Below are 26,429 nucleotides of genomic sequence, written 5' to 3'. Positions count from 1 at the left end.
TTGTCTTCATTTCCATCAAATTCAGACTTCAGGTAAACTGGTAACTTGTTCCATATTTTCAGTTTTCTCTCAGTGTACTGAATGTGACCACTTTCATCAAGTATTATGAACTTGAGTTTTCTTCTCCATAACTTTGTCTAAATAGGATATAGAACACAAAACAATTTATGTTTTGAATTCTGTCAAGAGAGCTGATAAGAAAAGAATTATATCCTTTATATTTGATATTAATATTGAACGTGTCTTCAAATTGCAAGGACCACAAATATTTTTAAGGAAAACATGTGAAAGTTTGCTGAATCGTAATATCCGTTACGAGATAAAACACTGTCTTATGAAATGGAATATGTTGGTCACATTGAAATACAATTTTTGGTTGTGTCTGGAAATCGCAAGATACATGATTCTCTTTCAGAATAACAGATGTGAAATATATTGGTGTTATTTTATATTTGTTATGGTATATAACACTCTATCTTGTACAATAAAGTATGTTGGTTATACTGAAATACAATTTCTTGATTGTGTCTAAAAATCCCAAAATATATGATTCTCTTGCAGATAATGGATGTGAAATGTATTGCTGTTATTTTATAATCGTTATGAAATATAACACTCGATCTTATTAAATGGAATATGCTGGTCATACTGAAATACAATTTCTGGATTGTGTCTCAAAATCCCAAGATACACGATTCTCTTCCGGGAAAATAGATTCGAAATGGATTGCTGTCATTTTATACTTGTTATGAAATATAACACTCGATGTTATAAAATGGTATATGTTGGTCACACTGAAATAAAACTTTTGGTTGTGTCTGGAAATCGCAAGATACATGATTCTCTTTCAGAAGAACAGATGTGAAATGTATTGGTGTTATTTTATATTTGTTATGGTATACAACACTCTATCTTGTACAATAAAGTAGTTGGTTATACTGAAATACAATTTCTTGATTGTGTAAAAATCGCAAAATATAGGATTCTCTTGCAGATAATGGATGTAAAATGTATTGCTGTTATTTTATAATTGTTATGAAATATAACACTCGATCTTATAAAATGGAATATGCTGGTCATACTGAAATACAATTTCTGGATTGTGTCTCAAAATCCCAAGATACACGATTCTCTTCCAGTAAAATAGATTCGAAATGGATTGCTGTCATTTTATACTTGTTATGAAATATAACACTCGATGTTATAAAATGGTATATGTTGGTCACACTGAAATAAAACTTTTGGTTGTGTCTGGAAATAGCAAGATACATGATTCTCTTTCAGAAGAACAGATGTGAAATGTAATGGTGTTATTTTATATTTGTTTTGGTATACAACACTCTATCTTGTACAATAAAGTAGTTGGTTATACTGAAATACAATTTCTTGATTGTGTAAAAATCGCAAAATATATGATTCTCTTGCAGATAATGGATGTGAAATGTATTGCTGTTATTTTATAATTGTTATGAAATATAACACTCGATCTTTTAAAATGGAATATGCTGGTCATACTGAAATACAATTTCTGGATTGTGTCTCAAAATTCCAAGATACACGATTCTCTTCCAGTAAAATAGATTCGAAATGGATTGCTGTCATTTTATACTTGTTATGAAATATAACACTCGATGTTATAAAATGGTATATGTTGGTCACACTGAAATAAAACTTTTGGTTGTGTCTGGAAATCGCAAGATACATGATTCTCTTTCAGAAGAACAGATGTGAAATGTATTGGTGTTATTTTATATTTGTTATGGTATACAACACTCTATCTTGTACAATAAAGTAGTTGGTTATACTGAAATACAATTTCTTGATTGTGTAAAAATCGAAAAATATATGATTCTCTTGCAGATAATGGATGTGAAATGTATTGCTGTTATTTTATAATTGTTATGAAATATAACACTCGATCTTATAAAATGGAATATGCTGGTCATACTGAAATACAATTTCTGGATTGTGTCTCAAAATCCCAAGATACACGATTCTCTTCCAGTAAAATAGATTCGAAATGGATTGCTGTCATTTTATATGTTATGAAATATAACACTCGATGTTATAAAATGGTATATGTTGGTCACACTGAAATAAAACTTTTGGTTGTGTCTGGAAATCGCAAGATACATGATTCTCTTTCAGAAGAACAGATGTGACATGTATTGGTGTTATTTTATATTTGTTATGGTATATAACACTCTATCTTGTACAATAAAGTATGTTGGTTATACTGAAATACAATTTCTTGATTGTGTCTAAAAATCGCAAGATATATGTGTCTTTCAGAAGAACAGATGTGGCTGTCGATAACATGCTGAGGAACATTGTTCCACTCTTCCAAAATAGCATTTTGAAGCTGTTCTAAGCTGTCAGGTGGATCATTTCTGGTATGCAACCTCTTCGAAATGTAACACCAAACATGTTCTATCAGATTCCTGTCTGGTGAGTTCGGTGGCCAATCCATCCTTTCAATTCCTTTTTCCTCCAGAGCGTTTTGCACAGTCAGTGTTCGATGTGGTGGGGCATTATCATCCATAAATACACGATACAGTTGATGAGGCATAATTTGAATATTGTAATTGGAACCGTAGCTGGGTGGATTTCGTTGGCAATGGGTATACTGGGGACACTGGTCGGGTCAGAAACCTTCAGTCTAGCAAATATTCCACTCATTATGGTGTTATCCGTTTCTTTGTTCTTAGCATCTCTGAACTTCTGTGTTTTATTTTGAGCGATATGAATAAATCTCTGATAGATCTATCGCTAAGGTTTACACCCGATATAGTTTATTGCGGAGACATCTTTCAAAAAATAAATCTCTGGTCTAAACGTACCTTTAAAATCTGATTCTTCATAAAATTTTGGTCTAATGCAATACTTATGCCGGCGAGTGTATTTGTGTTTTCATTTTCTATATGCGGAGGTTAATATAATCATTTATATTTTGGTTCATCAATATTTGTTTCCTAATCAGAATTTTTGTTATATATTTCTTGTCTTCATTTCCATCAAATTCAGACTTCAGGTAAACTGGTAACTTGTTCCATATTTTCAGTTTTCTCTCAGTGCACTGAATGTGACCACTTTCATCAAGTATTATGAACTTGAGTTTTCTTCTCCATAACTTTGTCTAAATAGGATATAGAATACAAAACAATTTGTTTTGAATTCTGTCAAGAGAGCTGATAAGAAAAAAAATATATCCTTTATAATTCATATTAATATTGAACGTGTCTTCAAATTGCAAGGACCACAAATATTTTTAACCCCTTGGGACCTGATTTTTTAAAAACAGCAATAAAATTATTTCTGTGTAAGTAATCATTCATTGTGTTCTTATGAAGACTTCTGTTAGGATATCTTATAAATTTATCTTAATTTTTTGAGAAAAATGCAATGTCCATAATTGTGCACAGAACGTTTCAAGTGAAGTTGAAAAAATGTATAACATCTACTCTCAATTCAAACAAATTCAATCATGTTTTATATGTATTTTCTAAAAAAGTATAGAGGGAAGCTTACAAAACAATAGTTACTCATATTATCTTCTATGGTACATTACAAAACAATTCCTTTCTTTTTTGATACATAAATGTATTTTACATTTATCACAAAAGAAATGCGTTTTTTTATTACACTTAGAATTTTTGCAACGCTTGCCTTCCTTACTACCATCTAGATGAGGAAGATGATCTATGGAATCATGTTGTACTTCCGGACATGGCCTGATTTCTTCATTTCTTTTCGGAATTTTTGACATTGTCACCTCAGGTGTACCGCTGCTCTGTCTTCCCCTCTTACTTTGATGTACTGGTTTTCCTACTTTTACCAAACATTCTGCCAAACGTAGTCGAAAATCTAGAAGTTGCATCTGAGATTTTGTTGGTATTTGTGGCCGATTGCAGTCTCTTCTGTATTCAAACCAACTGTTGGCAACAGCCAAGTCAACGGCATGAAATATAAGCCGAAGTGTCCACTTTCTGGAACGTATGTATATCCGATATAGTCCGATCTGATCAAGTAAATCAACGCCCCCCATAGAGTGATTATACAGTGCTAGTCAAAAGTCCCCTCCCCCCTCGTATCTTTTGAACGGGTATACTTATAATAATGAAATTTGGAGTGTGGAAATAAACGGATGTAGGCTTCTTAACTGGTCATAACAGGTGACGCAATAGTCATAAATGATGTCACAAGGCCACTGTGACAAAAATTTTAAATGGGACCCTATGGCAAGTGACAGTTCGTTTGAAAGGTATTGAAAATACCTATTCAGTCATACCAATTTTGTTTGGGTTTCGGCTGATTTTAATTGATAAATTGAAGAAATACGAAAATTATAGTTTCGCATTTAATTAATAAAGATTTAAGAACCAGTTCTTATAATAAGTGTTCAAAATGTGCTCCATCTACTTCCTGGCAGTAATGCTTCCTATTGCTAAACTCTTGTCGTACTCGTCCCAGTGTGTCAGCGGAAATTGCCCTACATTCTTCAACAATTCGTTGTTTCAGAATGGCAATACTGTCAGGTGCTGTAGCGTAAACCTTAGATTTCAAGTACCCCCATAGAAAAAAATCTAATGGTGTAAGGTCCGGTGACCGAGCTGGCCATTCGATTGAACCTCGTCGTCCAATCCATCTACCACGATATTCTTCATCTAGGTAACGTCTTACTGCACCGTAATAGTGTGCAGGAGCATCATCTTGTTGAAACGTTATTTCCAAGTTGTCGAATTCATCTGGATTATCTTCTAGAATTTCAAGAATTAACGCCTCAATAACAGTTTGTAACATCTCCAGATACAATTCACCGGTTAAGTTAGCATTGAGAAAAAGAGGCCCAACTATGTGGTTTCCCAAAATACCTGCCCAAACATTTACTTTTTCTGGAAATTGAGTATGTTTTTCACGAAAGATGTGAGGATTTGTGTCACTCCAATACCTCACATTTTGAGTGTTAACATTTCCATTGAGAAAGAAAGTACTTTCGTCACTAAAACAAATTGTCTGTATGTAGCCTGGTTGTTGGTTCATTTTATCGGACATAGTTTCACAGAATTCTAGTCTTCGGTCGGGGTCATCATCTGAAAGTTGGTGCACCATTTTTAATTTGTATGGATGAAATTTGTTTTTAGCCAACACCCTATGTACTGTCCTTTGACTGACTTCACAGATAGACGCAACTTGGGCTGTGGAAGAAGTAGGGTTCACTACCATTTCTCCAAGTATGTCAATTTTTTTGTCATCACTAATTGTTGGTCGACCAGATCGTTTGGCATCTTGAACACTACCTGATGCTTCAAACTTCCGAAGAAGCTCCCTCAAATAAACCCTCGATATAGGGCGATCGGGGTACCTCTCATTAAACAGTCGTTCCGCTGCATGGAAATTGTTTCTACATTCACCAATTATTAAGATAGCTGCTACTTTGTCGGCTACATTACGTACCATTTTGCCTATGTAAACACTTAAACGTCTCGTTAAACAATAGCTTAGGTAAATTTTCAAGGTATAAACACTTTTGACAAGTAGATAATTCAAACACGTCAACCTTTTTGACAATGAACCAGAGGCGTACTTTAAAATCTTTATTAATTAAATGCGAAACAATAATTTTCGTATTTCTTCAATTTATCAATCAAAATCAGCCGAAACCCAAACGAAATTGGTATGACTGAATAGGTATTTTCAATACCTTTCAAACGAGCTGTCACTTGCCATAGGGTCCCATTTAAAATTTTTGGTCACAGTGGCCTTGTGACGTCATTTATGACTATTGCGTCACCTGTTATGACCAGTTAAGAAGCCTACATCCGTTTATTTCCACCCTCCAAATTTCATTATTATAAGTATACCCGTTCCAAAGATACGAGGGGGGGAGGGGACTTTTGACTAGCACTGTATAATTTCACAATCTCTGGTCGGGTAACGTTTACGTATTTCTTTTCGCTTTTATCCCATCTTGAAACTACGTCTTGTTGGCCAACACCAACAAAATTTGAAGCAAGGACTACTGAACGATTGTCCATCCACTTCACTAATACAACATCCCCCTTTTCAGTTGTCACTTCATCATAAGAACCCCTACCTGTTCGTTTCAACTGTTTGTCATCCAGTATTGGTGGCTTGCTGAATCTGTTTACTCTCACTGTTCCAGCGGAATATATGTTTTTATGCCTCAAGACTTGGAGAAGTTGAAATGAGGAAAAATAATTGTCAAAATACAATTTATGTCCATCTTCTTGTATTCTTTCTGAAAGGAGAAGGATAACTGTTGCTCCAAGGCCAAATGTTTTCAGGTTTTCTAAGTTCAAGCCAGTAGACGCTCCTTGGTAAATCACAAAATCGTATGCCATTCCGGATCTGCCGCATAAAACAAATATTTTCACACCCCAAGGGGTTGGTTTACCTTTCACATATTGTTTTATTGACAGATGACCCCTAAATGGGACAATTTGCTCGTCAATGCATAAATTCTCTTCTAAATGTAACTCAGTGCAACGATTCCTAATTGCATCATAGAGAGGGCGTACCTTGTAACGGGTGATTTTTTAAGAGCTTGAGAACTTTAAAAAAAACGCATAAAATTTGCAAAATCTTATCGGTTCTTTATTTGAAACGTTAGATAGGTCCATGACATTTACTTTTTGAAGATAATTTCATTTAAATGTTGACCGCGGCTGCGTCTTAGGTGGTGCATTCGGAAAGTCCAATTTTGGGCAACTTTTTCGAGCATTTCGGCCGGAATAGCCCGAATTTCTTCGGAAATGTTGTCTTCCAAAGCTGGAATAGTTGCTGGCTTATTTCTGTAGACTTTAGACTTGACGTAGCCCCACAAAAAATAGTCTAAAGGCGTCAAATCGCATGATCTTGGTGGCCAACTTACCGGTCCATTTCTTGAGATGAATTGTTCTCCGAAGTTTTCCCTCAAAATGGCCATAGAATCGCGAGCTGTGTGGCATGTAGCGCCATCTTGTTGAAACCACATGTCAACCAAGTTCAGTTCTTCCATTTTTGGCAACAAAAAGTTTGTTAGCATCGAACGATAGCGATCGCCATTCACCGTAACGTTGCGTCCAACAGCATCTTTGAAAAAATACGGTCCAATGATTCCACCAGCGTACAAACCACACCAAACAGTGCATTTTTCGGGATGCATGGGCAGTTCTTGAACGGCTTCTGGTTGCTCTTCACTCCAAATGCGGCAATTTTGATTATTTACGTAGCCATTCAACCAGAAATGAGCCTCATCGCTGAACAAAATTTGTCGATAAAAAAGCGGATTTTCTGCCAACTTTTCTAGGGCCCATTCACTGAAAATTCGACGTTGTGGCAGATCATTCGGCTTCAGTTCTTGCAGGAGCTGTATTTTATACGGTTTTACACCAAGATCTTTGCGTAAAATCTTCCATGTGGTCGAATAACACAAACCCAATTGCTGCGAACGGCGACGAATCGACATTTCACGGTCTTCAGCAACACTCTCAGAAACAGACGCAATATTCTCTTCTGTACGCACTGTACGCATTCGTGTGGTTGGTTTAATGTCCAATAAAGTAAACGAGTGCGAAACTTGGTCACAATCGCTTTAATTGTTTGCTCACTTGGTCGATTATGTAGACCATAAATCGGGCGTAAAGCGCGAAACACATTTCGAACCGAACACTGATTTTGGTAATAAAATTCAATGATTTGCAAGCGTTGCTCGTTAGTAAGTCTATTCATGATGAAATGTCAAAGCATACTGAGCATCTTTCTCTTTGCACCATGTCTGAAATCCTGCGTGATCTGTCAAATACTAATGCATGAAAATCCTAACCTCAAAAAAATCACCCGTTATAAGTTATCCTCACAGTTTACTGGTATGTCCAAATTATTTACACAATGTAAATTATTCCGGAGCTGGAAAAATCTATCCCTACTCATTGTTTCACGAAAAAGATGTATGTATAGTAGTAGTTAGTTTAAGCCGATTTCAGAACCTCCCCCCACCACTTTCAACCTTGAAATGACCTCTACGTCACACGAAGTTGCGAAGGTGACTTTGAGGAGGTGTTATGAGTTTGTCCTTGAACGACCTTGACATGCGTCATACGGCAACGCAGACAAGGTGACTTTGAGGTGCTGTTTTGGGTTTAACCTTGAATGACCTTCATTCTTTTCCCATATTTTCGACAGGGTGACTTTGACTTCCAATGAATTCGAGCCAGTTTGGCACCCACACGATCTAACATAACCAAGGTGACTTTGAACGATTGTTTTGAGTTTGCCCTTGAACGACCTTGATCAACGTCACTCAACGCAGACAAGGTGACTTTGATGAGGCAGTGTTTTGGGTTTGACTTTGAATGACTTTCATTCACTTCCCATATTTTCAACAAGGCTTTCTTGAAGTTTTGAACCTACACAACACAACATAGCCAAGGTGACTTTGAAGGAGTGTTTTGCGTCTGACTTTGAATGACCTGCAACTACGTCACGCGATAAAGACAATATTATTTTGGAGTAGTGTTTTCGGACACCCAGCTTGTGGTGAAGAAGTACCCCCTCTTCTTCAACCACGTTCTATAAATGTTCGGAGGATCACCATTTCACATTCAGTTTGAATAACCCAACGTACTCGAATAGATGAGTGAAAGTAGTGCTGCAAAGTGACAGAGAGTATTACGTCAGGAGTATACACAGCAATCCAGGTGAACATATTTTATATTTGTATACCATAATTCCACTATATTCGAAATGGATCATTTGAAATTTAATATCGAAAAGATCAATTCTGCAATAATTCAACAAACTGTGGCTATGGAGCAGAAGCCTTTAATATCTTTGACTATCGATAAAGGTTATAAAATTGAAAAGATGTCGATGCTATCCACACGATATGGTAAATCCATTCAAGTAGTTTTGTTGGACGAGGAAAATAATACTTCTTTTAAATTATGGCTTCCAAAACGTGTCTCAGAACATTTTACGGAAGAAATGATTCACGAAGTGAATTCATCCAAAGCCAAATTCATTTTTACATATATCGGTCAAAGTTCTCAGGATTATCCTGGTGCTAAAACACGCTCACTAGTCAAATTCGATATTTTAGATTGAATATAACTTCAATATCTTTGTAAATAGTAGAAATATGGTATATTAATGTAAAATATGGATTAGCTCCCGCGCTTCAAACATGATAAAATTTCAAGTGAGTGTTTTTTTGCAGCATAATTTCCAAACTAATGAATGCATTTTGTGTATTTTCAGAGTACAAGCATGTGGATGCAATATTCAGCCGAAGAGTGGCCGGAAGCAGTCAATTTGGATTATGCAATAAGGAGGTTGGCTTGGGAATTAGCCGACTTGAGTTTTGACGCTCTTCACTCATCAAACTATGATTTAAGTGTATGTTATGATGCTGAAGAGGTACGAAAACTTTTGGAGCTCAGTGAGAAATATGAACTTGGTGTGGCACTGTGCCATAAATATTCGTATGGAAGCGGAAATTTGGATGAGTTCTGTGAGCTAATGATTGAAGCAGACTTGAAGCATTTCCTTCACAGCATATCCGTTTACCTACCACAGAATATCATAGAGAAATATCAATTGGAGCCACAGAATCCCAACCCACAACCGGAAGAATCTTCAAATAATGGTGTTGTGAATATTTGAAATCTATTGTATACATTATAAAATCATGTTTCAATCCATGCTTGTCTATATCTGATTGTTTGGTAAATAAAAGGCAGAAGATAATTATTGAGTGTTTTATTATTTATCAATATCGAATACTCCATGGTGAATTACATGTCAATCTTATTACAATCCAGTCTGAACAGAGCCATTTAGGGCATTATAGGACAAAACAGCATCGTGTAGGATGAGTGCATATACTTTGGTGTTTGCTGGAAACTTCACCTTGCGTGTTTCGAATTCTATTTTGATGTCGACAGTAGATGACTTCATAGCATCGGGTTGGTGAGAGCAGTCGATGATAAATAGTGGATTGTTGCGAAAGCTACCAATATCCATCATGGGCTCACTCATAGCTTTATCGTAGTAGCTGCGTTGGAAGTTTTCATATGCATAGTAGGCTGACGAGTCTAACTTTTTGTCAAAATCTAGATTCCAACGCTCATATGGGTATACTTCAGAGTTTAGAGATAGTCGAATATTATTAATATTCGCATGTATGAATTTCGTCACATCTTTTGATATATTTTCAGATTGGTCGGTGCTTTGAAAGCCGATGATGATGTATCGAGGTCTTTCGAGGCTGTTGGTTGTCTTCACGGCCCAAATATCTGAGGATGTATCACGAAGTGTGGGTAATTCATAAAGGTCCCATATACGATAAGCCACCTTTACTTTTGCATTATTCGCATTTTTATTGATGCGGTTCAATAGCTTCAGTTTCTGACGATCTTCCGGCACGATGTGTCTGATTCTCCATTCTATTTTGTTGATTTCCAAATGAGCATCGACTTCTCCAATAAACGAATTTTTGAATGAGCGTGCAATAATCAAAATGAGCTCTTGCTTGACATTCAATACTCCTCTGTTGTAATCTTCAGCAAAACCCATGAGATACTTCAAGGGTAATTAACCGCTGAATACATTGCTGACGGAATCCAATATATCTTGTTTGTTCACATCAAGACCCCATCCTATTGGTAGTAGGGAATTTGCATGTGTTTGTCCAAATGATATCATCGTTTTCATTGTGGTAGTTATGCCGGGTTTTCGAACAACGGCCACTTGCTCTCCACCCATTTCATAGCGAATTTCGTCGAAGAGGAAGGCGAGGGCGTTATTGGATAGGTAGCACTGCTTCGTGTCATCAGATGGTGTGAACTTCCCCTCGATATAAATGTAACTGTCTGCAATATCGAGTATAAGGTCTTGAAAATTGATTGGAATTCGGATTTCATCTGAATTTTTGTAATATGGTGATCCATACGGTTTATATGTATGCTCGTGAAGGCTGATTAGGGGATGATCAAAGATGGGCTCCTCGAATACCTCCAGCTTATCACTTGTGGTTATGGTCGCCATGTTATTACTATTTTTTATATCGCACCTTCAAGCCAATAGATTTGAGAAAGTGTAAACTACTAGCGCTTAGTCTATATCTTGACCGTTTGGCGGGCATACGTGGAATGAATCGACTTTTAGATTTTCTCTTCTTTAAATGCACATTATCATAGTCTCCACCTGATACATTACGCTGATTCAACTGCTGCCGCTGCTGTAATCGCTGGCTTTTAAAGCACAACCCCATTTTTTAGAAAAAATTATGGTGAAATCAATAGCCTTATCAATTATAATCATCTGCTCAGCGTTATGAAATGATAAATACTGAGTTAAAATTTCTTCAGCTCCTGCTTTATACTGTTTTTTTTCACAGATGATCATCGCTCACCATCGTTTTTGCTCAATTGTTTGAATGCTTATCGAGGGTTGTTTTTTCATATCAGATTGCATCGATTTGATATCCTTCTCCATATGTTCACACTTTTTTACAATTTCCACTAATTTCAGCCCAAGCGTAATGAGATCTTCCCTGACTGATGCGGAATATTTTTCTACTCCATCTAATCTCAAATTGATTTTATCAATATCAGAATCTAATTCTCCTCTGATCTTTGAGATGTAAAAACCAACATATTCTCGATTAACACAATCCGTACTCTCTTTAGGCTCGGCTACATTTTTCAAACGTTTATTTTCCATATCAAAGTTTCCATCGGAAGTCAATTTGAAACCAACTCCAGGTTGTCCTCGCAAAACAGTATTTGAAACTGCCTTACTTCTACGACCAAACTTATCGATGCTTCCACCACTCATTTTTGTGATACACTTATGACGGTCGTCGATGTTGTGAATCAACATATGAGAAATGATGATCGTTATATCCTAATCAATTCCAATTTAACTATTATTTTTTCACCATTGAAATTGATTAGATTACCATTATCATCCAATATGCGTAAAGTGATATTGTCGAGGTACTTACGACCGCCAGGCTGGATTGGCATATAAATAATATTTTGCGGTTCCTTGGTGGGTTTGTAACCGGGCTCTACATCAATATCAAATTCAAAGATGCTATGGATTTCATCACCATTTGAATATGCTCCAGCTGTGACATTACAATCCACACGAATAATTCTCACCTTATTGATATTTACGGGCAATGTTGATTCATGAGTTTCATCGATGCCAAACACATCGGCTTCGAACCCTAAAAGTTCGGCAATAGTGTTTTCATGTTTGAGATGGATGTAATATTTCGACCTCATTTCACATTTCAGAGTGTTGTTGTTTGCGTGTAGGAGAAATACTCCATCGATATTCTCCTCAGCTCCATTTTCCAATTGCATTTCTTTGGATTTGATGAATTTTTGAATCACCTTATTGATTTCATCAATTTCATATGCTCCAGGTGGAATTTTTATAATGATAGGAGGTGAGTTAGCTTCTTTAGAATAGGCGATAATATTATTTTTCACATCCACATTGAACATGGAGTTGTAGGAATAGAAACCGTGTAAGCCCAGACCATAATTAGCGCCACTATCCAATTCGATGGGTGGGTAGAAGTTGGCGCTCAACTCGCTAGAGTGTCCCGACAATGAAAACGTGCGTGACATGACTGATGAATTTTCACTGACTCATGTCAATTTATTGCTGGCAGCAGAAATTGTGGAGTAATCGTCGTTTTTTAGGTGGTCTGTCCAGATGATCCATCCCATTATGTGTGACTACATTCACATCATTCACTTTACAATAACAACAGAAAATTTTTCTTGTAGGTGGCCCATCATTCACATCGGAATTATTGCTGTTGCCGCTGGAATCATTCTGATGGTCTTGGCAGTACTGATACTTTAAGACATCAATATCATTTTGTAGATTTTGTGGTAACTTATCCCATACAGATGCAATTTCATGCGATGCACACCCAATCAACACCTCTTTCGGCATATTAGCGAGTTGTTCTTTACTCATTTCTCGTAAAGTGCGTACTCTGGAATATGCGATCAATGAATTACTCATCCTCTTGATACTTTCCCTGTCCTGCGCTGGTGTTATCTTGAAACGTTTCAACACTCTTTAACAAGAGAGAAACTGTTTGTTTTATTTAATAGGGTTGGGTTACAAATCAGAGATTGTCGGTTCAGTAAAAAATTATAATAAATTCTTTCGTCCACGAGGACAGCAATAGCCTAAACAAACGAACAAATAAAACTTAAACGGTACACTAACGAGCAAGGATCGATTCATAAAGTCTGGGCCCACAATATTCGAGTATCACTCACCGTTGTCCGGTCCCACGATGGAGCTCTCCAAGGTTGAAAATTGAGACAGAAGCCAACACCTTTCAGGGAGAAATCCGTCTAAATCTACTATACGTAGAGCCACGGATAATCAGCCAACGCCAAAACTAACGTGGTTATAAAACCTCGATACGTAAACATCCACTTGTCGGAACTTTTTATTTAAATTGTCGTCGAGCATCGACCACCTTCCAGTTCATCGCTCTCCCGACTGACCTTATTGTCTCTTCCCCTTCTTCCCGTCACCTCTGCGAAATAGTCCCGTGGTGACCACATACACTGCGCGAAACACCTCTTACTTAACTAGACAGGGGCGGCGTTCTACATTACCCCCCTGTTGATTTTGGTACATACAAAATTAACACTACAAAGAACGTAAGGGTGGTACATAGCCTTTCAAGTTATAAACATTATGCACACCTACATAAGATCCATCCTCATCATTCATCAACTCATATGAGTTGGGCCCCTTTTTCGACGTTACGGTACACGGTCCCTTATAGAGAAGGAAAAATTTCTTTATTTCCTTGCATTCAGCATCAGATTGAGGGTGGGTACGAACCAACACCTTATCCCCAACATTGAATTCAATTAACCTTTTTCCCTTGTCGTGACGAATTTTTCGCTTTTGGGCCTTTGTAACTAAACGCTCGTGGGCCAGAAATATCATTTGGTCTTTACTTACGTCAGGAAAATTCGGTAAAGGACTGGGAACATCTTTAAGAAAAGGGCTCATTCTCACGGTTCCAAAATGGAGTTGATTAGGACTGTATCCTGTACTATCGTGGAGGACGTTATTTAAATATATCTCCACTTCACCTATAACATTCACCCACCTTGTATGTTTGTCAAAACAAAGTGTCCTCAGTAACCTTCCTATTTCTCTATTCACTCTTTCAGTCATATTGCCCTGCGGATAATAAACCGACGTATGCGCAGCTTTTATACCCATTTTATCCAGAGATTCAGACCATACAGCACTGGTGAACTGGCTACCATTGTCAGACAAAATGACTCGTGGCTTGCCCACTTCATCAACGTATTTCTTTAGATATCGAACTATTGCAATACTAGTAGCGCGTTTCAATGCGAAGAGCCTCACGAGCTTACTGAAAGCGTCTACCAATACCAATAAGAACGTGGCTCCCGCTCTTGCCTTCGGTAACGGACCAATAAGATCCACACATAAGATTTCGTTTATAGACGAAGGGAGTACGGAACTCATCCCTCCAACAGAGTGACGAGATATCTTCGTTTTCTGGCATACTATACATCCTGCCACAATATGACGTATCCTTTTACGCATCTTCGGGAAGTAGTAAAATCCTTGTAAGGACTTAAAACACTTCTCCGAGCCAAAATGGCCATTATCTTCATGTTCTTGAAGGACCAGTTGAAAAATGTGCTCTAAAGGAATACATATTTTATAGTTGGGACTATTCTGCGATCCCATTCTGAATAAAATGTCCTCATGAATCCTATACCACTTAGTGGCCCTTGGCAAATTGTCATCCAGGTCCATCCGCACCCTTTTACAAAACGAATCATCCTTTTGAGACCTCAGAATACTCTGAAAATTTCTCTTGACAGCCCTAAACAGCTCCGAGTACTTCACCGTGAGGACTTCAATATCATTTTTCTCTGGCACTTCTATGCATTGATTAGGTTGGGCAACGGGATATCGGGATAATGCATCAGCAATCTGATTATCCTTTCCCCGACAATATTCAAAATGTATGTCGTATTCTTGAATATACAATACCCACCTAGTCAACCTAGCATTTAACAATCTACAGGACTTGATAAACGTGAGAGACTTGTGATCGCTGATGACAGTTAACTGTTGCCCCAGCACAAATACTCTCCATTTTTGTAAAGCAAATATTACTGCCAAAGCCTCCTTTTCCGTGACGGAATAGCGGAGTTCCGGGCCATGCAAAGACCTACTGGCAAAAGCTATAATTCCCTTTTTGTCATCACCCATCTTCTGGAATAAACATGCCCCTAAAGCATACCCAGATGCATCACTGTATATATAAAACCGTTCATTCATATTTGGATGTCTTAACAACGTAACATCCAAAAAGACCTCTTTCATTTTCTGAAAAGCTGAAGATTCCCTCTCTCCCCAATGCCAAAGTTCCCCTTTTTTCAATAACGAGTTCAAGGGCAACGATATATCTGCAAAATGACTAACAAACCGTCTGTCAAAATTACATAAGCCTAAGAAGGACCTTAAGTGATGAATGTTCCGAGGAACTGGAAATTTTTGAATTGCAGCAACACGTTCCGGGTCCATAGCCACCCCAGAAGAGGAAATGATGTGTCCCAAAAAATTCACGGAATTTCGGGCAAAAAAGCATTTCTTCAATTTTATGGTTATCCCGGCCTTTAGAAACTTCTCAAAAATGATCCTCAAATGTTCTAAATGAACACTAGCATTCTCTGAATAAATCAATAAATCATCCACGTATGGAATAACCCACTTATCGACATCTGAACCCAATACTTGGTACAGTGCCCGGATAAAACTTCCCACTGATGTACTAAGACCAAATGGTAATCTCTTAAAAACATACGTGTGTCCCTCAAAAGAGAACCCTAAATATTTCTGATGCTCTTCAGCAACTTCTACCTGCCAGTAGGAGGCCGTCAAGTCAATAGTACTCAAGCACTGCCCTTGTACAAAATCATATAATAATTCCGACGGATTAGGTGGAACCACCCGATCTTTTTCCATCCGAGCATTAATGAACCCTGCATCTAAACATACACGACCTGTATTATCTTTTTTCTTCACTACGACTAACGGGCTGACAAACTCTGTTTGTCTCATTTCAATAACCCCCCACTCCTCCATTTCCTTGATTTGCTTTCGTGCTTCCTCCCGGAAAGCGTGTGGAATGGAATATTGATGGCGATAGAAGGGAGCATAATCCTTCAGCTTAATCTCGTGAACGTATCCCTTAATCAACCCTGGCTGGTTGGAAAATATACTTCTATACTCCAACAACAACTTTTCCAGGCTCAGCCTATGGTCTTCATCAAAACTTTCTGCTTTTGCAGCAGTTTCGAATATTTCGTCTTCTGAATACAATTTTCTTGCACAAGAACTACCATACAATGACTCTTCATCATTAATCTCGCTAATCGCGATATTCACCCCAAGATCCGACTGCCCCAAAAATGATACCTTTCTTACAACACCCTCAAAATTTCCACTCAATGTATTATCAGAGAAATTAATGGACACACCGTAATCCCTCATCCAATCACAGCCAAAGATAACATCACGTACCAAATTAGGCACTACTAAAAACGAATAATCAAACTCAAGGGCCCCCATTTTGATGGTTAACAGGACTTGCTCTTTAACGGTGGTGCTTCTATTACCCCACGCCCCTACCAATGCTACACTCCTGCAAGGTATACGAGGGATTGCCGGATTTACTGCTACCAACTGATTCCAAAATGCTTCTGATACCCCGGTTATCTGAGAGCCTGAGTCAATTAGACCTCTTGCTCGAACCGAGTTTCCCAAGACTACCTCCACGGTAGGTGCCACTGCTACGGCTTTCACTTCTCCAGTCTCCGGTTCCTCTAAAAAGTCTTCATGACTCCCATTGAATATCGTATTGACAGGCGTTACCCCTGAGCCCTGACGATCCATTTCATTTCTTCTCCAATCGCCCCTATTAGACTGTCCCTGTCCCGAGTGTCCCGGACTACTATTCGAATTTGGATTGTTAACAGGCCGATTATTTTGGGGCCGCGAATTACCAACATTTCTACCTCCGGAATGCCCTACACTATTGAAAGTTGAATCTATTTTCCTCAAATGCGCCTCAATTTCGTCGATCGTTTGAAAACCCGAATTGAATATTCCTCGCTTGACTTCAGGTGGAAAATGGTTAATAACCATACTTATTAATTCCACGTCTTGCAGAGGTTGAGTTAAATATTTGGCTTCTTTAAGAACGCGCAAGAAATAATCCGCCCTAGATCCGCTTTCATACACCCCGTACTTCACCCTCAACAACGTCTCCCTCTCACACTCTATGCTCCAATATCGAGCTAAAAAACTCTCCTTGAATGTCCTAAAATCTTCGAACTCTTTGATCTCCGCCCAGTCCTGTGCCGAACCCTTTAAACAATTTATAGCAAAAAAATTCTTTTTATCTTCTGGCACACCTGCTTCTTGAAACAAATTATTCAATTTCTTAATGAATAATACCGGATGAATACCTCCATTAGGTGAAAAGTGCAAATTCGTACCCCCCACATCTTTCCATACTGATATGTAATTTTTGTTAGGGTCAACATTTTTCGATTCAACACCTGTATCGATAGCTGGTTTATCAGATATTTTACTTTCCTCTACCCTGCTAGTATTTATTTTACTTTGCTCAAGCCTTGCCGATAACTGTAACAACCCACTCTGTAAACATGAATTGAAATTTTCAAAAGCAGTAGTCAGGCATTTATCAACCGTTCCACTCAGACTTTTACTGATCCCCTCCATAAACTCGTCCATACCAGAAACCCGGTTTTCAGCCGTTTCCCCTACGCTTGAATTTAAATTATCATCATATGATGTAGACATCCTAACATCTTTTCCCTTATTCCGTCCCATGATGAGAATGGATAAAATATATATTCAACTAAATTACTGTCCCCGACTAAAACTGATTTGTCCACTCGCTGGGCGCCAAATGAAACGTTTCAACACTCTTTAACAAGAGAGAAACTGTTTGTTTTATTTAATAGGGTTGGGTTACAAATCAGAGATTGTCGGTTCAGTAAAAAATTATAATAAATTCTTTCGTCCACGAGGACAGCAATAGCCTAAACAAACGAACAAATAAAACTTAAACGGTACACTAACGAGCAAGGATCGATTCATAAAGTCTGGGCCCACAATATTCGAGTATCACTCACCGTTGTCCGGTCCCACGATGGAGCTCTCCAAGGTTGAAAATTGAGACAGAAGCCAACACCTTTCAGGGAGAAATCCGTCTAAATCTACTATACGTAGAGCCACGGATAATCAGCCAACGCCAAAACTAACGTGGTTATAAAACCTCGATACGTAAACATCCACTTGTCGGAACTTTTTATTTAAATTGTCGTCGAGCATCGACCACCTTCCAGTTCATCGCTCTCCCGACTGACCTTATTGTCTCTTCCCTTCTTCCCGTCACCTCTGCGAAATAGTCCCGTGGTGACCACATACACTGCGCGAAACACCTCTTACTTAACTAGACAGGGGCGGCGTTCTACAATCTCCATGTCTTGCTCTGTAGAAATTCCAAACACAAATGACCACACCATACTGTGTTGAATTGTTGTTTACGCTCATAGTTATATGTGATGATAGTGGTAGGATTTGAACCCCTATGAAAATAGTGAATCAATTCTTTTGGAGGGGGTAAATCACCGAAACTATCGAAATATTTCACAGAAGTGCTGCTTTTTCTGTATGCTACCCAATGCGTCCCTTGACCATGTCGACTATCCAAATTTACTACGGCAGATTCATATCGGAGTGGTCCCGATTTTGGCAAATCGTCACGCATATATACCCCCCGAAAATATGGAATCATCATTTTCTTAGCATGATAGTTGAGGTCGATGTTGGAGAGAGCTCTTTGAGGTAGCAAATCTATGAGTTTTTTGAAATTTGAGGTTTCAAATAGACTCCTAATCCTTTACGGTAAGGCTTCAAATAGATACCGCTTCCTCGTTTACCTAGAGCGATTGCCTCCATATTTTTATTATGTCGATTGGCCTCACTCAATTGTTCCCTACTCGCTTTCGCTGCTTTTGTTATGCCATCTGTAGCACCAGCTAAACTACCTAGCGCCGATAAACCAGCAAAAATTGGAATGAGTGGTAGTATTCCACCAATTTTAGGAATTGGTATGATTCGCGGTGTGCGAATTTTCTTTTTCCCACCCGCAGCCCTCGTATATTTGCGTGCTGCTTTTAGTGCAATTTCAGCTGCTCTTTTAGAATTTTTGACAACAAATTCACTTCCGCCCGCTTTGTGTAGAACATCACGCACTTTCTTAACGATTCCAGAACCAAAAGCTGTCACCTTAGAATCTTTCAATAGTTTTTTGATTTTTTTTTCTTGGTAGGACCCTTTTTTTTCTGTATTCGTGACTGCTTGGCTGCTAATTCGCAACCCATACAGCGTTGCCACATTTATTTTGGCGAATCTACTTTTATTTTTGCTTGAATCTACTAAAATCTACTAAATATTTTTTCAAAAATACCAAAAATCTACTTTTCAAAAAAAGCTTAAAATAAGAACGGATTTGGAGGTTGGGGATTAATGAAATGGTTAATTGGTTTAATTATTTATTTATTTATTGACTAAACCTAAACATATAAATTTCAAAACGAGCACAACAAAGAAAACGGAACTGACTCTCATCTTATTTTTTAAACAAACATTTTGTTCTTAAAACCAGAAATAAAAGAATTAAATTTCGTCATCTTTATACTTCAGATTTTTATATAAAGTTTTATCGTCCATTAACTTTATCATTCTTACATCGGGTTGAAAATTTGGGCAAGACCCAACATCTCTCAGACCCTCTTTGGCATGAATTAACGCAGAAACGTTTTTGTTATGAAATTTGTTTCGATCGTCGGTTTTGATTCGATTGAATTCGGAGAAAATCCTTTCACATTTTACATTCGACACAGGCAAAGAAAGCATTTGTTTTGCGAATTTGGAAATATTTTCGTATTTAAGTTTATTATTGTTGTCCTTTAAACAGCTTATTTTATGCCAAAATTCTTCAACATTGAAGGAATTATTTATATTGCTGCTACCGCTAGAAAGCAAGTTAGATACATCTAAATCTAGTTTCATTTCCCTGTATTCATTATCAATGTCTTGAATAACTTCTTCTGGTACTATATTCGGAAACTTTGAAAGAAGATTTATGAGACTAGAAAACTCTTGGTATACAACTACCTGAGGATCTAAAAATTGTAGTTCTTTAAACAATTCTTTATCTAAGGGCAATCTAGATTTTAATTGATTACTCAAATTAATAAAAAAAAGCTGACATCGTTTAAAAAAGTCATGAGCAATTGTTTGATTTCCCTGTATTTTATACAGATTTTTTGCAACATTCACTCCTAAGTACATCTCGTTAAGAGGTAAGTAGTGCATTGAGGCATCAGGATCCAAATCAGAGAGATTAGTAGCCTTAACATAAGTACTTTTCATAAAGCAACTTAAAATTGACCTAAAGAAACTCGACATGCCTTTAAAAAATGTGTGAGTAACTGGATAGTCTCCTTGAAAAATGATGTTAAATTTATTAACTATAGGTAAAACAAAATCAAGAAAATAGAAATAGAGTAAAATTAAATTATCATTAAATGAATTATATAAAAACTCACAAGAAACATTTTGCTGTTTGTCTGTCAAGTATTGCCCTTGGAAAAACAGTTTCAAGGGTATCCATTGCTCTAGAATTCTATTTACACAATTGTGTAAAGATAGCCACCTTATGTCATAGTGTCTTAAAATTTTATGTTTTTCTGAAGCAGTAAATTCTTGAAATTCTCTTTGGCGCTTGCTACTCTGGGAAAAGTAATTATAGACATCTTTAACAAGCTGTTCTAATGATCGTGGAAGAACTTTACAAGCATGGCTTACAGCTAATGCTACCGAATGGCAAACGCATTTAACAAATATGCAGTTAGGATTTATTTCACGTATTTTAGCAACAATGCCATTGTTATCTCCAAACATGACATTTGTGGTGTCAGCTGCAAGTAGAAAATAATGGGTTCTGTTCCCATTCTGTCCGATAGGATTGCTCATAAGCTCGCTTCATAATTTTCACTTTCACGAAAAAAGCAATTTTACACAGTTGTCACTTGTCGGGGAAATACAACGGTGAAACTATAAAGCATGAGGGGGAATCACCGACAAAAACGCAGGCGAAGCATCCAAATGAATAAAAATATCAAATTAGTTACACGTCTACCAACATAGAAATTAAAGTAAATGCTGGATTCAATTATTTTTTATAGTAATTATATTGTTAATGGCATTTTCACATTATTGAAAGTTATGTATTAAAATCTACCAAAATCTACTGAAGAAAATGTGCCTACTAAAATTTTCTGAAAAAGGGTGCAAATCTACCAAAAAAGTAGAAATCTACTAGATGTGGCAACGCTGAACCCATACCAAATCGTCGTTTTCCCTTCATTATATTCGTAATTAGCCAAGCGGCTCCTTTCTCTCCAATAGATGCGTCTTTTGCCTTGAATCGATTCCAAGCACTTTCTGCAAGCTCTTGATCTGCTCTGTGTCTAGCTGGAAGATTGTTAGGATCCTGTGAATATGCAATATCGTGTTTTCGGCATGCAGAATCCAGTTGATTCACACCCGGATCACCTCTCGCCAATCTTTTCTGCAATTTGGTGCCAGGGCCGCAATACTGATAGCCAGGTAAATGTAATTCGAAAGGTAGACTATTGATGAGGGAATTGACCAATCCCGTACCAGCTTTATTTGAATGCCGCTTAGGAGATCTGCATCGTCTCATAACCCCCATTTAAATAAAGGAATCGATTTGGAGACGTGCTTATATAGTCTCCAACTGTCATACAATGCGCATACTAAAGCAGAAGCACCAATTTTCCATCGATAATTTCGATGAAAAAGTGGGTAGCGGATCTGAAAGCGGTGTGAAACAGCGTCATGGATCCTTACTTCCACTATCCATTCGCGGTCTGATTATCGGACCTTCCAATTGCGGCAAGACAAATGTTATGATTTCTCTACTGACTCACCCTCTAGGATTACGATTTGCAAATGTTTATCTTTATTCAAAGTCCCTTTATCAACCCAAATATGAGTATTTACGTGAAGTATAAGCTCCAATTGAAGGGTTGGGATTTTACACTTTCGCCAATAATGCAACTGAAATAGTAGAGCCTTCGGATGCCAGAACCGATTCAATATTCATTTTCGATGATGTGATGTGTGAGAAACAGGATGTTATACGATCATATTTCAGTATGGGACGTCATAAAAATGTGGATTGCTTCTATCTAGCCCAAACATATTCACGAGTCCCGAAACAATTGATTCGAGATAATGCAAATTTTATTGTGCTGTTCAAACAAGATGATATGAATCTCAATCATATTTTTTCTGACCACGTGTCACCAGATGTGACATACAAGTAATTTAAAGATATGTGTGCGAGATGTTGGGAGAATAAATATGGATTTTTAGTAATTGATAAGGATCGAGAGGTGCTAGATGGACGTTATCGAAAAGGATTTGATGCTTTCATATATCCTTGACGTTCTTGAAACAATTGAATCATTCGAGTGCTAGATAGTGTGGACGACACTTCATTGCACACACATTTGAAGTGAATACATTATGGAGAGAAAAAATGATGATGAAATGTGTTTGAAAAGAAAGTTGATAGAAGCAACAGATGCCGTTCGGAAGAAATTTAATTATATCAAGAATAGTCGCTTAGGTGATCAATCAGCACTCGAAAGAATATATGAGCCAATAATAACTCCTTTGAAAGCAATGTCTGCCAATACTGAAGGAGCATCTCAAATAAATCAGGTGATACAGACAACAAAGAGTGCTACACCATTCACCGCCAAAAATATAGTTAAAAGTGAGCTAAAACCGAAATTTGAAGAGGCTTTTTCGAAGGATCTTCAAGCTTCTTTATCGACAACTTCAGATTTAGAATCATCTAATGTGCTTGATAATGGTGATAGGTACAAAAGCACATACAAAAGTTACTATCAGGAAATCCCTCATACGATACCGTCTTTGGAGTACACATGAACACTGAAACGGGAAATTTACAAATGGGTGTAGCTGATGTGGAGTTCATCAATGAGAAAATTGTGTTCAAGAAAAATGGTAAAACTATTGCCACTTATCAGGGTACCCCAAAACTATATAAATTATTATTCATGAAAGTACCGTCGGGAAATATCCCCTCTTCCGATATGATCACTTATGGTGATATACTCAAATTAACGAAGGCAGCATATAAATACAATGAAAGAAAACAGGGTCTATTATCAAATAATTGGAAGAAATATCGAGAAATAATCCTACCACTATTATCCAATGGAGACCCACTGCAGAACCCCAGTAGAGAAGGTGCCGGCATAATAAAAATACCCACTCAAAAGAAATATATCAGAAATAAGCATATAGATTATGTTTATTGGAATAAACTCGAAGAACTGGTTGATCGCCTTCGATTGCTTTGGAGTTCACGAATGGCTGGTCATACCGGGCACGATAATGAAATATTGGCCATAATTGAGGAGTTACGTGAAGAAGGATTAGTCTATTGACCGTAATATAATGAACACAATGTATGAAGCTGACTCAGTTACTCACAGACGATCTAACTATGCATACCACAATTGATAAATTTGGGCGTAGAAGGGGTGGTGTTGGTAAACCACTTGTTGGAAGATCGGGTGTTGGATTCATTCTCACACCACATGGTGATTATGACATTCAGAATAAGCGGCTACAGAATATTGGTGAACCTGTAGACGATGAAGACTCTGTCACTAAAAGATATGTTGACAATCACATTAAAGAAGCCAAGGAATCAACCCTGAACTATTTCCAAGAATTCATTTCACCAGCGCTACGATACGTCAGAAAAAACATTGATTCAAAAAATACCGAACTGCGAATCATCATTGACAAAAATGCACTCATCACTTCAGCATTAGCTGATCGGTTGAGTAATGTGGAAAAGCGAATTGGTGTTGTAACCGAGTTGGTTGATACTTTTACTGAGCGAGTTATTGAAGTTGAACAGTCAGTCGTTAAACCTGCACGTGAACAGTAGCGAACTGAATCCTCAACTTCATCATTTCGAAGAAGCCATACAGCAGTAGTATGAGTGATGCAAAATGGCAGGTTGTGAAGGAAATACATAAGTCGGCGCGTCGAAATTTTCCCCGTCGAATGACAATAATAAAGGGATTTTATGACTTGTGGCAGATGGATCTGATGGAAATGCAACCATATGCTAAAGAAAATAATGGTTATAGGTACATCCTCATAGTAATCAACTGTTACTCAAAGTATGTATGGTCAAGACCGCTGAGAAATAAAACAGCTGATTCAGTTACTGCAGCTATGGCGAGTGTGTTGAAAGATGCGAAGTATGTCCCAAGGAACTTACAATCTGATCACGGTACCGAGTTTTATAATTCAAAATTTTCATCGCTAATGAGAGAGCACCGTATCAATCATTACTCAACATTTAGTACAAAAAAAGCTGCAATTGCGGAAAGAGTCATCAGGACGTTGAAAAGTTGGCTTCATAGACAATTTTCACTTCAAGGCAATTACAGTTGGTTGAATATTCTTCCTATAATTACCAGTCAATATAACAACAAAGTTCATCGTACCATTGGCATGAAGCCTGCAGACGTAAAACCATCCACAAAATTGACAGTTTATGCAAGATCAAAGAAGCAGCGTGGAAAACGCGAAAAAAAAGAATTTAAAATTGGAGATATGGTGCGAATCAGTAAGTTTAAAGGCGTATTCGAAAAAGGTTATACGGCAAACTTTACAACTGAGCTTTTCAAAGTTGTAAAAGTAAATAGAACGTATCCTATAACTTATGCGCTCGAAGATGTGAACGGACAGCCAATTAAAGGTTCCTTCTATGGTATGGAATTGAATAAAACCCATGATCCCAATACATATTTGGTGGAGCGAGTTTTGAAACGAAAAGGACGTCGTTTATATGTAAAATGGCTCGGATTCTCCGAAAATCACAACTCGTGGATCAATGAAAATTCATTAGTGTAATAGCATTATTATTGTACTTGATGAAAAATAAAGTGGAATGTAATAAATTTGAATTTCATTATACATTTTCTAAAACTGTGGAATCTTTTATTCTTCGCTGTATAAATAGTTTCGAAATACCAAAAATTATACAAGTAATATTGTAGCAATGGATTTATTTATTTTATAAATCAACATACACTAAAATGATTTACATGAACAAAATGGAGTTTAAATCAACAGGTCTGCCCAGGGCCTATCTGGGTGTATGTCGATGTACGATTACCATGGATTCCTCGTCTCCTGATCTGCACCTCTCGTGAATTCGACTGGGCTGCCATATGCCCCTCTCTTAATCGTATAGAGCGAGAAGTGGGAGTAGTGTGGGGGGCGCTACTACGACCACAACCGAATCATATAAAAGTCGAGTCCCGATCCTGAACCTCACTCAGTATATGAGAGCATATCGAGATGAATTCCGAAAAAATTGCCGCTGTATTAGCTAGGATATCACTTGATGATGAGAATAATTGGACGGATGAAGAGTCATTGAATGGGGATGAAATGGCTCCCAACATAGAGGGAATTGTAGAAGAGGAAGTTGAAATTATTGGAGGCGAGGCAAATATTGTAGTCGACGAAGATGCTAATGATTTGGAGCACGAGGAGATTGTTGAAGGGGATGTCATCGAGGATGACCTGAGTGATGAAGGTATTGTGGCTGATTCATCTGAAGATGATGGTGCCTTAATGATCGGCGTCCGATGGCTCAACGTCACCGACACATTAGAAGATCGACTGGATCTGTATTGTGTGACAGATGCCCACGTAAATATCAGAACGATCGATGGCGGTATCCAGAAGTTATGTTGGTGCTGTTTTCGATTTTACTCGATACGTAACAATAACGGTGGCTGGTATCAACATGTAAACACCCATGATACGGTCTCTATGATGCAGCTGGGTCAGTATTGGTGTGAGGCATGTGAAAGGCCGCTCACAAATTTCACAAGAGTATCAGCATGCATAATATGCAATAGTGTCAAACCTGTGACACACTAACCGTGGGCCTTCTGGTCAAAAAAAAACAGCCCTTTTCAGGGCTACATTATTCATACAAACAGTAGTAGTAGTAGTACACCGGGGAATATCGTCTCGCGACATGAGATTCTTCTTCTCAGGTCTGAAAGTTGGAAAATTTCCACTTAGTAGTAGGATATGAAACTGGTTTACAGCTGAAAATATAC

General features: G+C 37.6%; 1 protein-coding gene across 1 annotated transcript; it reads left to right on the top strand.

The window, feature by feature from the left end:
- The first annotated feature begins 5,667 nt into the window (after positions 1-5,667).
- LOC141480333 (uncharacterized) lies at positions 5,668-25,279 on the top strand. The gene is made up of 2 exons (XM_074170242.1): positions 5,668-9,199; positions 9,259-25,279. The coding sequence occupies exons 1-2, from the start codon at positions 9,185-9,187 to the stop codon at positions 9,661-9,663; spliced, it is 420 nt and encodes a 139-aa protein (XP_074026343.1). The 5' UTR covers positions 5,668-9,184; the 3' UTR covers positions 9,664-25,279.
- The last annotated feature ends 1,150 nt before the right edge of the window (positions 25,280-26,429 follow it).

The sequence above is a fragment of the Leptinotarsa decemlineata genome, unplaced genomic scaffold (assembly GCF_025532065.1).
Source record: "Leptinotarsa decemlineata unplaced genomic scaffold, Ldec_3_MD MMD2_P_RNA_scaffold_7, whole genome shotgun sequence".
Taxonomy (NCBI): domain Eukaryota; kingdom Metazoa; phylum Arthropoda; class Insecta; order Coleoptera; family Chrysomelidae; genus Leptinotarsa; species Leptinotarsa decemlineata.
Note: the sequence above shows the minus strand (reverse complement) of the source record. Positions and strands in the feature narration are given on the sequence as shown.